At 33.3% G+C, this 17,039-nt stretch overlaps 1 protein-coding gene across 1 annotated transcript in view; it reads left to right on the top strand.

Moving 5' to 3' along the window:
- The window catches only part of LOC129747451 (nephrin-like), a 239,376-nt gene that overhangs the window by 209,836 nt on the left and 12,501 nt on the right, over nt 1-17,039 (top strand). The window contains exons 9-11 of the mRNA XM_055741684.1: nt 13,901-14,063; nt 14,131-14,563; nt 14,623-14,998. Coding sequence (XP_055597659.1) covers nt 13,901-14,063; nt 14,131-14,563; nt 14,623-14,998 — 972 coding nt within the window. The remainder of the gene's footprint in view (nt 1-13,900; nt 14,064-14,130; nt 14,564-14,622; nt 14,999-17,039) is intronic.

The raw sequence follows: 17,039 nt of genomic DNA, 5'->3' as shown, positions 1-17,039 counted from the left end.
TTGGGCGCATCTTCACCATCACCAGATAATGGTCCGACTCGATGTTGGCGCCCCGACAGGATCTGACGTCGATGATGTCCGAGAAGTGCCGGCTGTCGATCAAAACGTGGTCGATCTGTGATTGAGTTTGGTATGGTGATCTCCAGGTGTACTTGTGTGGGAGGCGGTGCTGGAAAAAGGTATTACGTACGGCCATTCGTTTGGAGGCGGCGAAGTCGATAAGTCTGAGGCCGTTTTCGTTGGTCAGCTGGTGCGCACTGAACCTTCCAATTGTCGGTTTGAATTCCTTCTCCTGGCCGACCTGAGCATTGAAATCCCCGATGACGATCTTGATATCATGTTTTGGGCAACGGTCGTATTCACGCTCCAGCTGCGCGTAAAATTCGTCTTTGTCGTCACCGGTACTTCCGAGGTGAGGGCTGTGCACGTTGATGATGCTGATGTTGAAGAACCGGCCCTTGATTCTCAACCGGCACATTCGTGAGTTAATCGGCCACCACCCGATCACGCGCTTTTGCATCTTTCCCATCACTATAAAAGCTATTCCAAGCTCGTGTGTGTTGCCGCAGCTCTGGTAGATGGCACGACCATCTGGGTACGTTCGTACCGTGGAGCCCTTCCAGCATACCTCCTGCAGCGCTACGATGTCGAATTTACGGCTCTTCAATTCGTTGGAGAGCACGTGGGTACTGCCCACAAAATTTAGATATCGGCAGTTCCATGTTCCAAGTTTCCAATCGCTAGTCCCTTTTCGTCGCGTGGGTCTTTGCCCATTTCCATCCGAAATTTGTTGTTCGTTGTTCGTTGCTTATGTTTTTTGTAGTCACAGGCTCTCAAGGCCCGCAGCTAACCCCACTATCTCGCAGGAGGACCGTCGTGATGTTGCTGTTTAGGGTCCCGAACCCCACCAGGACGTTGTTGCACTCCCCCCGCCCCTGACACGGAGAACAGACGCGTACGAAGCCCCCTGACTCAGTCTGCATGCGACCAAAGCATCCACCGGGGTTGGGTACCCGATCTCCGCTAAGGTTGCTCGCACCCCAGCTAGCACCACGGGGAGGTAGAAAATCGGAGTTGCAGACAAGAGGTGATATGACCACTACCCGAAGGTTGGGTGTATGGGGTCTCGAGTTGCACATTTTCTACCGTTCACTAGCCAAAAAAAAACACAAAACACAAATTTTTTGCAATATTCACAGAATTTTAAAATTTTGGATGTTTTTTTCAAAATTATTTTTTTTATGACAATTCAAATTTTTGATAATTATCTTTGAATTGGAGAAATGTGATAAATTAATAATGTTAATTGATTTTTCTTAAGTAAAATGTAAAAAACGACGCAATTTGACATGACTTTCGAATGAAATTAATGTAAAAAGCACCACAGAAAATCGTCACAGAATTTTTGGGAAAAATCACAGAAAGTCAGATTTTTTTTCGTCAAAACACAGAACTTTTTTCGGCAACCTTGATTGGGGGAAATTAAACTTTCCGAATCATCGGAAACAATTAGTTTAATGCATGATACGATCATAAAAGTTCTTCGCTATCTGTCAATGGACCGCTGAAAGACTGCTGAAGCCTTCTGATGGCTCTACTATAAGGATGCCAGATTGCCCGGATATTGCAAAATTTGAGAAAAGTGCGATCCGGACCGGTTCCACGGATTTCATTAAAAAAAGCTCGGATTTGCCCAGATTTCTTCACTTTATTTTCTAAATGAAACAAAAAATACAAATTGTGTTGTTATAATTTTTACTAATGCTTCCAAAACGTAATTTTCTGACCAAGTCAAACAAAAATAATCATGAAAGGTTTTTTGGAAGCTTAAAAACAGTTTAAAACGTGCTGTTGGGTTTGGATGAATTTTTTTTTATTTTTTTTTTTTCTTGACTTGTTTAAAGTTATTCCTGGGTTTTTTTCCAAATTTGTCTGGATATTGCTGGATTTTGTGATGGCCAATTTTCAAATCAATGTTCAGATTATGCCAGGTTTTTAGATAAAATAGTCCGGATTTGTCCGGCCCAAGTACGTGCTGAAAAAAATCTGGCAACCTTACTCTACGATAAGTTTCCTTTATTAACGTTTCAATTGGCCTGTCACTTTAATTAGGTATTTATTTAAATATTATTATAATTTAGCAGTTTAAGTTTTTTGTATGAAGTAAGAGTTTACAAAGGGGAATTGTCAAGGCGTGTTTTTTCGGGAGTAAAATTTGTTTCATATTTTTTGAAGATCCTTCCAATGAAATATAGTGCAATTGATTGTGGTGCGGGAGGGAAATCGTTTTTGTATAGTTGAGTGAAATAAACACGGGTCTTCTGGCAAAGAGTTGCTTCACCAGATCTCCCGCTGATTTTATTTGAATCGCCGGAAATATGATGAATGTCAACGGCTATCGCGGTACTGCAGGAAAAATTGGTGAGCTCGTTCCTTCTTATTTGGGTATTATTTTATGAACATCTACATGTTTTGTTAACGAGCTTTGATCACCGCTGATTCTTATTGGCTTTTCTGGTTGATACTTTTCGGTGAATTTGAAATCAAATAAAAACAATTCTTTTGACGTTTCGGCCTACTACCTTCAGCCATCCTCAGAAAACTATATTATAAATAAGAAACTTAAATTAATACAAAAAATTCTTCACAATATTCCATCACAATTTCACTGCACTTTTGCACTTACGATTTGTATCGCCGCGTGCTTCCTGAACGGCTGTCTTACTTGATTTAAGTCCGGTTTTGAATCGCTTCTAGCAGCTGGCGTCTATCATTCCCGGTGTCGTCGTGATGACGACAACAACCAACATCACGATGACACCGGGAATGATAGACGCCAGCTGCTAGAAGCGATTCAAAACCGGACTTAAATCAAGTAAGACAGCCGTTCAGGAAGCACGCGGCGATACAAATCGTAAGTGCAAAAGTGCAGTGAAATTGTGATGGAATATTGTGAAGAATTTTTTGTATTAATTTAAGTTTCTTATTTATAATATAGTTTTCTGAGGATGGCTGAAGGTAGTAGGCCGAAACGTCAAAAGAATTGTTTTTATTTGATTTCAAATTCACCGAAAAGTATCAACCAGAAAAGCCAATCTACATGTTTTGATAAAATTCATTTTTTCACTAGCAATACCAGACAAGGGGATTTTATCCCTTCCATGCAATTACTAAACGAACGTATTTTCATGCAAAGCCTGCTACGATCATATTTATTTGTCGGGTTTCAAATTTGCCGTTTTTAAATAAATTGTATGCCATCAATTGAAATTAGAACTGTAAACTTTGCTCAGCAAAACGTTCGACTAATCAATTGTATTGGATAGCAAGACGAATTCAGGCCTTTCCCGTAAACAAAATTCAAAGAAAAAAGACAATGAATTTTCGATTTTTATTAAAACTTATATAAATTGTAAAAAATTGAGAGACTCATGTCGGATTTCGGAGAAGCATTTTAGTGATACATTTTTGTTTATTCTCATAATTTATTTTTCTTTTTCTTATACCTAAGCGATCTTTAAAAAACTTAAAAGCTACAATAATTTTTTTATCGAGACCGTTAACTTTGTATTGCATATAGACTCGATAAGTATTATAAACTGAATGAATTCAACGGAGATGTTCAATATAAATTTATTCTTTAAAAAATTATAATAAAGCATTTCGGGTTCAATGTTTAAATGTGAGTAGTGAATCAAGCTAGACTAAGCTAAGCTAAAAAAAAACAAGTTGGCATACGTTTGACTAATTTTGCTTTATCAAAATTGACATCAAACAAATAAGATGCCTGCTTTTCATTGATCCCTTATTTCTTTTGGATTTGGAATCTTTTAAATTTTTCTATGCAATTCTTATTATTGTCAGATTTCTTTCTACCAAACAAAACATTGCATTTAAATGTGTAAGTAGTACTGGTTTTCAATTAAAAATATGTCACTTGTTATGCAATTTTTCTTTGTCAAGCTCCATTTTAATAAAGACACCGTTCGTTTTTGGCAACATTCAATTTTGGCAACATTCGATTTTGGCAACATTCGATTTTGGCAACATTCGATTTTGGCAACATTCGATTTTGGCACATGTGCCAAAATCGAACGGTTTTTAAAAACATCATTACCTATTAGTTTTCGTTATAATAGGACCAATTTAACTTAGACAAGTTTTTATGTTCTAAAATGGTGATAAAATGCCACAATAAAAACAAAAGTTTTTTAAAAATTTTATAAAGCACTCAAAAATGACAAAAAGATGAAAATTTCAAAAAGTTACAAAACAAATTCAAACAAAAGACTAAAAATGACAAAAATCAACTAAAAATGATGAAGAATAATGAAAACAGCAAATATGACAAATCAAACAAACATTATAAACCAATTAAGAAAAGTACAAAAAACACGATGAAAAAAAATAAAAATGACTACAAATGATCGAAAATTAGCTTAAAAGAACGTGATTGATAATAATAATAGTTATTTTTTAAAAATAATTGAAAAAAAAGTTAATTTAAAAAACCGTTCGTTTTTGGCAACATTCGATTTTGGCAACACAAAATGAACGGGCGTGTTGCCAAAATCGTTGGGGACAGTTTCACATTGTGACACACTTTATGACTGATACTATTTTTCTATTTTTGAAACTGGTGGAAATCACATGTAAATAAATTAAAAAAAGCATTTTCTTTATTCACAATAGTATTTATGCAGTTCAGTGTTGAAAATTGAGCGTTTGGCAACTGAAAACAGTATTGAAAAGTGCTACATTTCAGCACTGAATTCAGTTTTTAAAAGTGCACTCCACAACAATCTTTGTTGTTAGTTGCTAGTTAATAAATGAATTTTCCAGGGAATTTTGCGAATTTGCATAAAATTGTGTAGACAACTAGTTGCAAAACTCGAATTTTTGAGTCTTTGACATAATTATCCGACTCAGCAACTCTTGTTGGATAAATTTCAACTCGTGCTGAAAAACCACTTTTTGCTTCTTGTTACTTAAATAACTATTTGCTGCATGGCAAGACTTAAAGCTTTTTAGTATTAAGAAAAATTACCAAAAAGATCTCATTTTGATTACTAAAAATGACACACTGATTTTGCACTAAAATGGATTATGGAGAATGGTTCATTTGGTTTTTATAATTTTGAAATCTTCTCATTCTTGAAACGAAGCTGGTGTGACTTTTACAGTGAAAAAAAATATGCTTACAAATATAGTGAATCTCTTTTCACAAACCAGAAAGCTTAAAAACATTCCATAAAAAAAATCAGTCATCTTCAATAACTTAGTCTTGAGTCAAAATATTTTGAAACGTTTTTCTACGTTTAAAAACCTAAATGTTGAGTTTCAAATTGGAAAAAACTTGATTTGTTTTTGAAAATGTCAAATGTAAGTAAATGACACATTCCACCGTGACGTGAAATCACTTTTCCGGACTTTTCTGCACTGTTATCATTCTAGAAGTCAACCAATTTACTTGAAAATGAAAAAAATTGTAGCAAACGGTCGCAATTTGAATTTCCTTCAAACTTTTGTGACGTGAATTCACGCTAGAATTAACCATTTCGGACTTTAGTACATACATCTTTGATTTCCTGTTCTCTTTGTGGAAATAGAATATCGGTGCCTTCGAATGAGTTGTAAAGAAAACAATTACCCACAATTTGATGTACGTAGCTTCTCGATTGAACAACAACGAACGAAGTTATACTTATTTGAAGTTGTGACGTGAATTCACTCAGTTCAAACAGAACAGGGTAGTTGACTGAATTCACGTCACGAAATATAAAGTTATACTGAGGTTATACTGAACCATTCTTTGGAGTCTTCAAATTTTGTGTACACTTTCAAAAACGATATTTTGTTGTTCCGACTTTTATTATGATAAATTTTCAGTATCTGCACCTAACTTTTTCCTTATTTTGATTGGCACTTGAATAGCAACATATTGAGGGATCATATGTTGAAATTACTACGGTCTTCCTTTAAAGATTCACCAAAAAAATTTTTTATTTTTTTTCAATCTTTTTGTATTTTTATTTAAAAATAATGAACTTCTTTAAAAAGATCAACTAAATTATGCTCGATTTGTAAAAATCCGACCATCTGGAGGGTCAAAACAGCTTTCAGAGCACATTTTTCATATAAAATTTAACAAAAAATCAAATTTTGTGACGTGAACTCACTCATTCGAGCTGTTGTAACTCAGCTAGATTCCAACCGATTTCTATAAATTTTAGAGTTTTAGAATCGTCTTATCATTTTCAAAGAAAATCTCATTTTTTATTTCAAAAACAGCCAGAGTTTTCTTGTAAAATTAAAAACTTCCCTTTTTTTGTGACGTGAATTCACTCATTTGCGACTGTTTTTGTTCGCTTTTCAAACCAACTACATTGGATATAAACAAATTCTTTTTTCTACAAAATGAAGACGTGTTTTTTTGGCTTCTGAACATACTAAAAATATTTCCAAAAAAAAATCATCCATATATTTAAATTAATGATTTTGTAAAAGTTGTCAAAAACACCACTTTTTTCACAAAAAAAAAATGATTTTCAAAATCATCTAAAACATGTGTAAAAAAACTTTTTTTTCTTTTTTCCGTTGGTTTTGTGTGATTTGAATTATCAAAATTATAGACAATTTTGAGATTTTTTGATACGCGAACGGATAAAAATCACTTTTGAGCGGTACAAGTGCGTGGAATGTGTCAAATGTGTTATTTCAAAATCTTGAAAAGTCTAGTTTTTCGAAAGCTTGTAAACAAACAACCTTCCTGATGAAATCAAAACGTTTAAAAGTAGCAGGTTGATTTATGTGACGGTTCAACTTTTTTCCTTAGTAAATTAATAGTTTTGGTTGTATTTTGAGGTAAATTTTTGATATCAAAAAAATAGGAACGTTTTCCAAGAGTAAGCCAGTCTTGGACAAAAGGCTAGAAAGCCTATCAAATAATAAAGTATGAAGAAAAAAAATTTAAGGAGTATAGTGTGAGGGCCAAATAAATTGAATGAAGGCAACATTTCATTTTTTTTTTAATTTAAAATTTTATAAGTAATATTAAAAAAAATTGCCCCTAAATTTATGCAGCATCATTGTCCATCTTTCGATTTTTATTGTTGTTCGGCCATAACACACGAACTACCTTGATTTATTAATTACTAGCATTTGTTAGTATTATGAAGGTGTTTTGTATCCTTTATGATCAAGAAAAACCGTTAAAATCGTCAAATTAGAGACTGATCAATGTAACCCCAAAGCATCAAATTATAAACAGAGAGGAAATCGATTTTTAAATCAAAATTAAAGTAGTCTTATAAAATTCTGCTACCATGTTTTACGTTCATAGGAGTCCAGTACAGGTTTTAAAAATCTTAAACATGCGACATTCCCCTAAATAGAAAAAATAATTGAGAAATGCTGATAATTTTTCCATCATTGATTTAATTTTTGTTTCAATCAATGTTGTTTTAACGACTTTGTGTCGTTTGCACTTTTTTTAACCAACGCAAGGGCATTGAAAAGCTTCAACCTTGTTCGATGTTTACGCCTGGATTTGAAAGCATAGACGTGGATTCGGAAAGCAGATGTTATATCAACTGGACTATGCCAATTTATAGAACTTTATACTCAAGCACCGCACTTTTAGAGTAGAAAAAAACATATTCACATATGTTACATACATTTCATGACTTTAACCTTCCTAGGCCGTTCGCAAAATTTTGAACAAATTATTTTTCGCTTGTTTTGACTAGTAAATTGATTTCGTTCCACTGGTTACATATCTTGACCGATATTCATGAATTTACATTCATTAGTTAGGTAATTTATTCAAGATTTTAAATATATAAAATTTAAATCGATTTGACTTAGCAGATGACCTATAGAACGCTTTGAACAGAAAAAAGACATAATTTTAAAATTCTTATATCTGCAGTAAAGGTTGGTGTAATAATTTTTTTTTTATATGTTTTGAAATTGTGAAAAATAAATCTTTTTAAACATATATAAAAAATTTAGAGTCCCATGGGAGTTTTGGTCGCGATCTTGGAATTACCGGAAAAAAAATTCTCACTTTTCAAAAGAGGTAACATTTTTTCTTAGCAGCGCTGTATCTCATTCATAATTGGACCGATTTTCAAAATTTAAATTTTAGTTTTATTTTGAAAACATGATAATCATTTTGACTGAATACACATAGTATCTCAAATATTACTGTTATTCGTAATACGAGAATGAAAACAAGAAAAAAATCGTGATTTTCGAACCCGTCTGTTATGATGCGCACATTTCTCATTTTGTTATCGTGATTTCTTAAAACTTTTCATCAAACCTGCCCATTTTTTATATACCCAATGATAGATTTTAATCTCTACTAACAATTGATATGCTGTTTATGTGGTTTTTCAAAAATTTGTAGCAACGTTTTCCGAATTTACTAAAAGATATCGGAATTCGTCCAGATTTTCAAAAGTTTTGTAGCAAGCAAGCACAACCCCCCGGGAGAGCGTAAATCGAACAAAATCCATGGCTCTCCCAGTCGTGCTCTCGAAATCTGCCGTCCTATGGCAGACTGAAGGAATCGCCCGCATGGTTACGTAGGGTGGTTTGTGCTGATACGTATGAATATTTTTACGTACCTAATTCATAGCTAAGTCATTGTCTTCATCATTTTGATTGTTTTTCAGCTTTTCAAAGTTACAGAGAAGGGTTCAGAAATGTTTTTAGAATTCTCATTCGGCAAAATAATTTCGGTGGCATCTTCTTTGATTTTTATTTGTAACATAAAATTTACATACATACATAAGACTTTTACACAAGTGTGAATGATTACGATGTTAATTTTTGAATTATTTCAAAACAATACGTATTAAAATAAGATTTGCTGTTTATATTTCAGATTACAAATCTGAACTTAAAATCCGAATGAAGAATGAAATTTTAGAATAAATAATTCAATATTCGTGATTCATTTTTCTATGTTCACAATTTATTTTTTCTGAATTCAAAACTCTTAAATCGAAGTTATAAAATTGTTCACAATACTAAGCTTCCAATGGTGAATTTTGAATTAAAAGTCCACAATTTTCAATTCTTTTTTAAACCCTTATTTAAAGAATAAAACAAACTCACGATTGAAAACTCGTACTCAAAAATTGTAAGTTTCATATTTATGATACTAAAATCGAAACTATCAAATTTAAATTTGAATTCTGATTTTTCTTGGGTTATGAATTTGAAATTAAGAATAAGCAATTCTTTTGTCTTAGTTTTTAATTACTAATTTATTTATTATAAATTCCAATTCTGAACTCTTAGAAAAATGTTAATTTGAATTGCAAAATTCATATTTGGAAATTTAAAAATTGAAATAAAAAATCCGAAAAACTAGTTAAGATCTCACAATTCGAAGCACAGCATTATAAATCCATAAAACTATTTCTGAAGTTTTAATCATAAATTATTTATAATTTATTTAGATTTTTTTTTAATTTTTTATTAATCCTGATAATAAGTTAAAATTATGAATCTTTTTGAAGAAAACATGAGTAAAATCATAAAAATCACACTTATGTAAATGAAGAATGTCTATTTCAAATAATATCACTGAAACAAAAGATGTCGATGACAATTTTCTGGAACATAATGTCTTAACCTTTTTAAACACGCCTTTTTTTTTTAAATTGATATGGCAATCACTAATTCATTCAAAGCTTCTTTTAATTCTCATAACACCACGAAGAGTTCAAATTATGATTTAAATTACTTTTATGTATATTTTGTCTTATATTTCACATGTAAATTAAAACTCGATATTTGAAGTATTATAAACTTAAAGATTTAAATCGTTGTAATATTGGTTGTGATTGTTTTTCATATAACAGTATCCACGCGCTTCCGAAATAATTTAAATTAAGTGTCGTTTTGAAACCACACCATGCATTAAAGATAAAATAAATTCTGAACTAAATACGTCTCTGTAACTTTGAAAAGCTGAAAAACAATCAAAATGATGAAGACAATGACTTAGCTATGAATTAGGTACGTAAAAATATTCATACGTATCAGCACAAACCACCCTACGTAACCATGCGGGCGATTCTTTCAGTATGCCATAGGACGGCAGATTTGGAGAGCACGACTGGGAGAGCCATGGATTTTGTTCGATATACGCTCTCCCGGGGGGTTGTGCTTGCTTGCTACAAAACTTTTGAAAATCTGGACGAATTCCGATATCTTTTAGTAAATTCGGAAAACGTTGCTACAAATTTTTGAAAAACCACATAAACAGCATATCAATCGTTAGTAGAGATTAAAATCTATCATTGGGTATATAAAAAAATGGGCAGGTGTGATGAAAAGTTTTAAGAAATCACGATAACAAAATGAGAAATGTGCGCATCATAACAGACGGGTTCGAAAATCACGATTTTTTTTCTTGTTTTCATTGTCGTATTACGAACAACAGTAATATTTGAGATACTAAGTGTATTCAGTGAAAATGATTATCATGTTATCAAAATAAAACTAAAATTTGAATTTTGGAAATCGGTTCAGTTAAGAATGAGATACAACACTGCAAAGCAAAAGTTCATAAAAAGTAGCTTTTTTTCAGAAATTCCACGCTAGCGACCAAAAATTCCATATGACCATCAATTTTTATATATGTTTAAAAAGATTTATTTTTCACAATTTCAAAACTTATTAAATAATTTCAATACGTCAAAGCAATTAGAAGATATGGGAATTCTGAGAAGACATTATTTTCGGGGGTTTTTTCCATTCGGAGCAGAATCCAGACGTTCGGATAAGTTACATCAACTGAAATTTTATATATTCAGAAACTAGAATAAATTTCCTAACTGATGAATGTAAAATCATGAAAATCGGTTAACATATATCATCAGGGGAACGCGCGCAAACTCTCGGGTCATATTGACCCGAACGGCTTTTGTGTAACTTTTTTTTTCGGCTTGCCAGTTGTGGCATATCCGGTGGTCACAGGAAGTTGCTTTTTCTACAGGTTATGTATCTCGTGGTTTTAGTAATATGTTCCAAATTTCATATTTTTCCGATTTTTTTCAAAAGAGTTATGACGATTTTAAAGTTCGCTTCGGGTCATATTGACCCGAACGGCCTAGGAAGGTTAAAAAAAATTAAAATATCCCGCTTTTTTCTCTCAAAATGTACCGCTTTTTTATAGACCATCTGGCAAGCCTACATTAAGACTCTTTAAGACCCCAGGGTTTGAGAAACTCGAAACAGACCCCAAATCAACTTAGTCTAACGTACATAGCTGTTTCAAAACACATTTGTCATAGTTGGTATGAATGCTTAAAATAACTAAATCTAGTCTAACTCAGTCAAAGTTAGTGAACGCTTATAAAAATGGGCTATAGAAATTAGCGATCTCTAACTTAAGGCGCTAATCACTTATCACGAAATGAAAGACCAATAAAAAGGACATCATTCCAAATAATTTAAGCAGATTTTTGATATTTTCTGTATATGCTGGTTTTTTTTGTTTCGATTATAGTCGTTTACCATATGGCATTCGCGACTTTATCAACGTTACAGTTGGCGGATCGTTATTGAAAAACTTATCCGGTACAACTGTGTTCGCTGTTTACTCTTGGGCTCGAACTCGCGGACATCTGCTCAGGGGGCAACAGACTTGCCAACTGAGCTATATCACAAGCCCAGTGTATATGCTGGGCTAGGTAGGTACTTGTACGTGATATACTAATTCCTTGAACTGTATCCGCTGTTTACTCTCTGGAGCCACTACCTCCCATCAAATTTAACTTATTTTCAAAACTACCTATTTAGAACGTTAAAACATTATTTTCTGGTGCTAGTGGCTTACGAAACTATTTTTCAAATTCCCATAGCTGAAAAGTAGGTTTTCAAAATTCTAAAAATGTTGCAGTTTTCAGACATGCGGTGATTAACTCTCTGGAGCCAATATATATCACGAGCAACTCTCAGCGTAAATTATTTGAGTTATTTATTTTCTAAGGCAACTTTCGAAATTCTTTTTAGATACAGCAGCAAATCTCACGTTTCCTTATATTGGAGGAAATTAATGAATGTAAAGAACTAAACAATAAAAAACAGTAACCACAACACAAGTTGATTAAATTACCTGAAATCACTTGAGAAGGGGGAGAAGAGGAACAGACATATGAATCATGGTTGTAATAACTTTTTGTAATTCAAACAGTTTTGATATTCACTGTGATTTGGGATGTTTGCTAATCTTTATAAAAGATACATTCTATCCGCGATGAAAGAAATTTTTTAAAAGTTTTTAAAGCTTCTGGTACGATACAGAATTGTCAATAAAAGTTTAAACTTTTCTTCCTTTCTGGTAGAGAGATGTTTCAGTTCTTAGTTGCTGGTGAATTAGAAGATCCATGCACAATTAAATGCCTGTATATTAGCTTGGTTAGATCGAAGTTTGATTTTGCAAGCATAGTTTGGAGGCCCATGTACCAAGTACATATAAGCCGATTAGAAGCTGTCCAGAAACGGTTTGTGAAATTTGCGGTAAGGAATCTTGGTTGGAGAGAGCAAATGCCAGAGTATGAGAGCTTGTGTCATCTATTGGACTTGGATCTACTAGAGAATCGGCACTGCATAAACGATTTAAAATTCTTCCTGAAAATAGACCGAGGCATCATAGATTCGTCCTTTCTACGGTCCCGCATAACAACCAATTCCAGCAGTTTGGTCCTAAGAAGACGCAGGCGCTACACTGTTGAAAATCGAACGACAAATTACAGCCGTAACGAGCCAGCGCACCGATACATAAGGGAAGCGAACCGCACAAATAATATAATTGACTTCAATTTAAGTGTGCAGACAATTTTAAACATTTACGTTTTGTATTTAAGACGACAATTATATTTAAGATAGTCTTAAGTTTGCGGGATGATGGGCAGCCCACATATCCATCAATAAACTAAAATTTAATTTAATTTAAATTTAGAGTTTTGTCAAACGTGAATCTCTTTTTTCATTTATCTTTTCCAACTTCAACTGAAAGACTTAACAAACAATCTTGTTTGGTCATTAGTAATTCACGTACTCCTAACAATAACAAACATTAAACTCATATTTTATTTATGAATTTATGAATCGTTAAAAAACCATAAACATTTTGTATTTGGAAGTTAAGTATTTTGTTAATCATTTCAACAATTCGTAAACAAAATCAAACACAAAGAATGTTGAAAATATTTCATTTATTCAATCAGTTCATTTACATAGTTTTATTTTCATAAATTCAGGGCAAAGTAGTGCAATTCGCTTTACAGAATATGTAAAGTAATATCAGCAGTAAACCTTTTTTTGTATTTATTATGCTTGATGCGGAAAATTTTTGTAAATAGTTTTGTTCTGTCAAGTTGAACGATCATACATTTTTACAGAACGAGGTTGTGATATGCTATCACCAATTTGGACTGTGAAAGCGATTTGATCAGCGTACCTAATTTTTCAGTTAGATGTACCGAACACTTGATAATATCAGTGATTTTATTTTTGCAATCATATACATACCTTACAACCCCTGGCAACCCTACTTGAACGCAGAGAAATCATGCGGAGAAGCTTATCCGGTGTTTAATTATGCCACGTAGGAGGCACACAATTTTGTCGTAACGGAAACAGTTTAGAGAAAGCGAATATTTTCTCAGATCAAGTTTTAATCAAGTAGAAGAGCTAGCTATGCTATAGAGATAATAGAAGAAAAACATGCCAATTATGTCTGATTATGCATAATACAGCATGGAGTAGAATAATTTTCAGCAGTATTAATACAAGTTTATTAAAAAGTTTGAAATAGTGATGAACTTCGTCTAGAAATGGTAAATTGATATCGTTCATTATTAATTTTTTACAGGGAGTTCAACTACCTCAGAATTCATCGTCTACGAAGATCGTGCGGACTGGGCAAAGTCTGGTGATTCAGAAGGTGACCCGCAGCTCAAGTGGTCCATATCAGTGTGGGGCCCTCAATAGTGAGGGTGAAACGCTGAGCAACGCTATAGTGCTGAACATCAAGTGTAAGAAAATCTTTTCAGCTCATAATACAGTGATTTTCTAAAATACAATTTTTCTTAAATTTTGTAGATGTTCCCATCTGCGACACCGACAAAATCGTCAGCCTCGGCGTTTCGATCGACGAGACAGTACTGATTAGTTGTAACATCATCACCCATCCACCCGCCAGCCGATTTTACTGGCGCTTCGAGAACTCCGAAGAAGTCATCGAAATCGACCCGTCCCGGTTCAACAACAACGGAACCAGTAGTTTGCTGGAGTACACACCGAGCTCGGATCGGGACTACGGGACCCTGTCCTGCTGGGGGACCAACGAAATCGGAACCATGGCTGATCCCTGCATCTATCAGCTCATCACGGCCGGGTTGCCAACATCCGTCATCAACTGTGGCTGGAGCAATACGAGCACCTCGGTCGATGTCAACTGCCATGCCGGCTACGATGGAGGCCTCCGGCAACAGTTTGTGCTGGAAATGTTGTCCAGTGGGAGTCCCGGATTTGGGTAAAGACTTTCTAACCAGGAAATAAACAATTTAAAAAAAAAATCATGTTTAATTTCAGAATTAATCTCACAAATTCGGAGGAGCCCACGTTTACAACCTCGCTGGGCGCGTTGCGGGAAAAGCTGCCAAACCCAAACCAACCGGATACGCTCAAACTTTTCGCGTATGCAGTGAACCAGAAGGGCCACAGCCAGCGGGTCTACATTACCGATTTGCTAATTCCGGCCGTCGAAGAGCAGGAACAGCCGGACGGGCGCAATTCCTCGCTACTGACCCCGATACTGATCGGGTTGCTCGTTACCATTCTGCTCATCATCATCGTTATAGTGGTTAGAATTTATCTGAAATCGAAAAGACTTAAGCAAACTATTGATAAGGAAAAGCGCTACACGGAGGAGTCCAGAAATACGCTTCTGTTGATGGATCAGTCCAAGGTAATTGAGAGATTTTTTTTATTCATTTTAGAAAAATATAATCCCCCTCACCTCCCCCAATGGAGATTTTTTTCAAGTAAAATTTTCAACAAAGAACGGGAAATTACTTGATCTTAAAAGGTGTTTAGTAAGTGTTAAAAAGCTAGTCAGAAGTGTTGTTAACCTCCGCCGGAAAGAAGTCTTAAATCACCCTAGGCTTGAGACATTTCACGACACAAAATAAATGCCGTTCTCGATTTGAAACTAATTTTTATTTGTAAATTTAATTTGAAATTCAATCAACCTTTTTTATTGAAATTCTAAACTTGACATAGAGAAACTTTACCTTGCCTTAAGAACAGGTTTTTATTAAGAAAGATAACTAAACAAGTTTAAAGCTTGTAACCTGCCATTTGAACTTCAAAACTATTTCATCGAATACTAATTTTATACACCAACAAGTTGGAAGCCATGTATTAGGTGTTCACCACTCACGATGGTCATCAGAATCAGCCAAACAAAATCCAAAACCTAGTTCCCTCCACTTTATTACTTAAAATTTTGATTTACAAAAATCGTGCTGATATGAAATATTTATTAAAAAACCAATTTCAGTTTCCTTTTTCATTTTTTATTTCTTGTTCTTCTAAATGCTCAACATAACATTCGATAACGTTTTGATAAACCAAACCCCAAAATTGACATCCTCTCGAGGTGCAATATATTAAATTTTGACTAATTTGAGTGTCCTGGATCAAATTATAGAATTTTTCAATCAGCTTTTTATTTTTTAATAACTTATGAAAATATTTTTAAATCCTTGAAGAAATACCTGCATATTTTTTACAAAAACAAAGAAAAACAAATACAAAAAAATGGTTTTCAATCAATTATCAGCTTTCCTCAATACTTCAAGTTATTTTGAGTTCTGCGAAAAAAAAATTATAGTGGTTTCCTATTTGTATAATTGTACGGATTTTCGAAGAAATTTTAAACCAAATATTATTCTAGATATTTATAAAGCAAAAATCTAATCGTTTTGCAGGTTTGAACAAAAAAAATTTAAATGGATTCAATTTTTTATTTTGAACTTTATTCAGTAATGTCAGATATACCTGTAACCAGGGCCGTAGGAAGAACCGACTCATGAGGGGGGGGGGGGAGGGGTTTGGTGACGTATTTTAACTAAGGATTTTTCCCATCAATGCATGAATAAAAATAAATTAAAACAAATTATGTTTGTAACTATATGATTATTCTTTTTTTTCGTATGAAATCGTAACTTTAGAAAAGCGGTTCTTAAACTTAAGGGTGACCTAAATTTTTATAACGTAACCTTAAGAAATAAAATATGAAATTAGCTTTCATCGATCATTGAAATCTTTGAATTAGTTTAAGGGTCTGGTAGATTCAACTAATTTGATTTGAGCATAAAATATGGGTAGTCTTCTATTTCTTTAAAAAAATTATTCTATACTCAAATCAAACAAGCTCAATCTTCCAAACTTTTTGGCAAATTCTTAGATTCCTTAGATTCTAACCTATGATGAAAAAGAATACAATTTTCCTAATAAAAAGATAGCGATAAACAATTTTCGGATAAATTTTGCTTGATGCAAACTTGAACCAAATTTATGATTTAAGTTTGAAATTCGGGTTTAAAAAAAACTGTCATATTAATGATGTTAAAAAATACACCGAGAAAACAAAGGATTTTGTGCAGATTTTTAGGGTGAAGATCAGGTACATGTTTCTTTAACAGAAAAAAAAATATTAAGAATTAATTCTATTACAAAAATCCTGTGGTTGATTTTTATAAAATTAAATTTGAGATTTTTTTCCTAAAACATAACTTAAAAAAATAACTCAAATTTCACTATATATTTGTGATCTTCAGCTGAATTGTGTGTAAAAACGTATTTTGGTTTAAAAATTTGAAATCTGGGAATTGAATTGACAAGCAAATTATTAGGTTTCCGTTCTCTTGAATTCCTCAACAATTTTATGTTGACTCAAAAACTCATTCACAAGCTAAATCTTTTTTCTGAATTTTGAATCTGCA

The sequence above is a fragment of the Uranotaenia lowii genome, chromosome 2 (genome assembly GCF_029784155.1).
Source record: "Uranotaenia lowii strain MFRU-FL chromosome 2, ASM2978415v1, whole genome shotgun sequence".
NCBI lineage: Eukaryota > Metazoa > Arthropoda > Insecta > Diptera > Culicidae > Uranotaenia > Uranotaenia lowii.
Note: the sequence above shows the minus strand (reverse complement) of the source record. Positions and strands in the feature narration are given on the sequence as shown.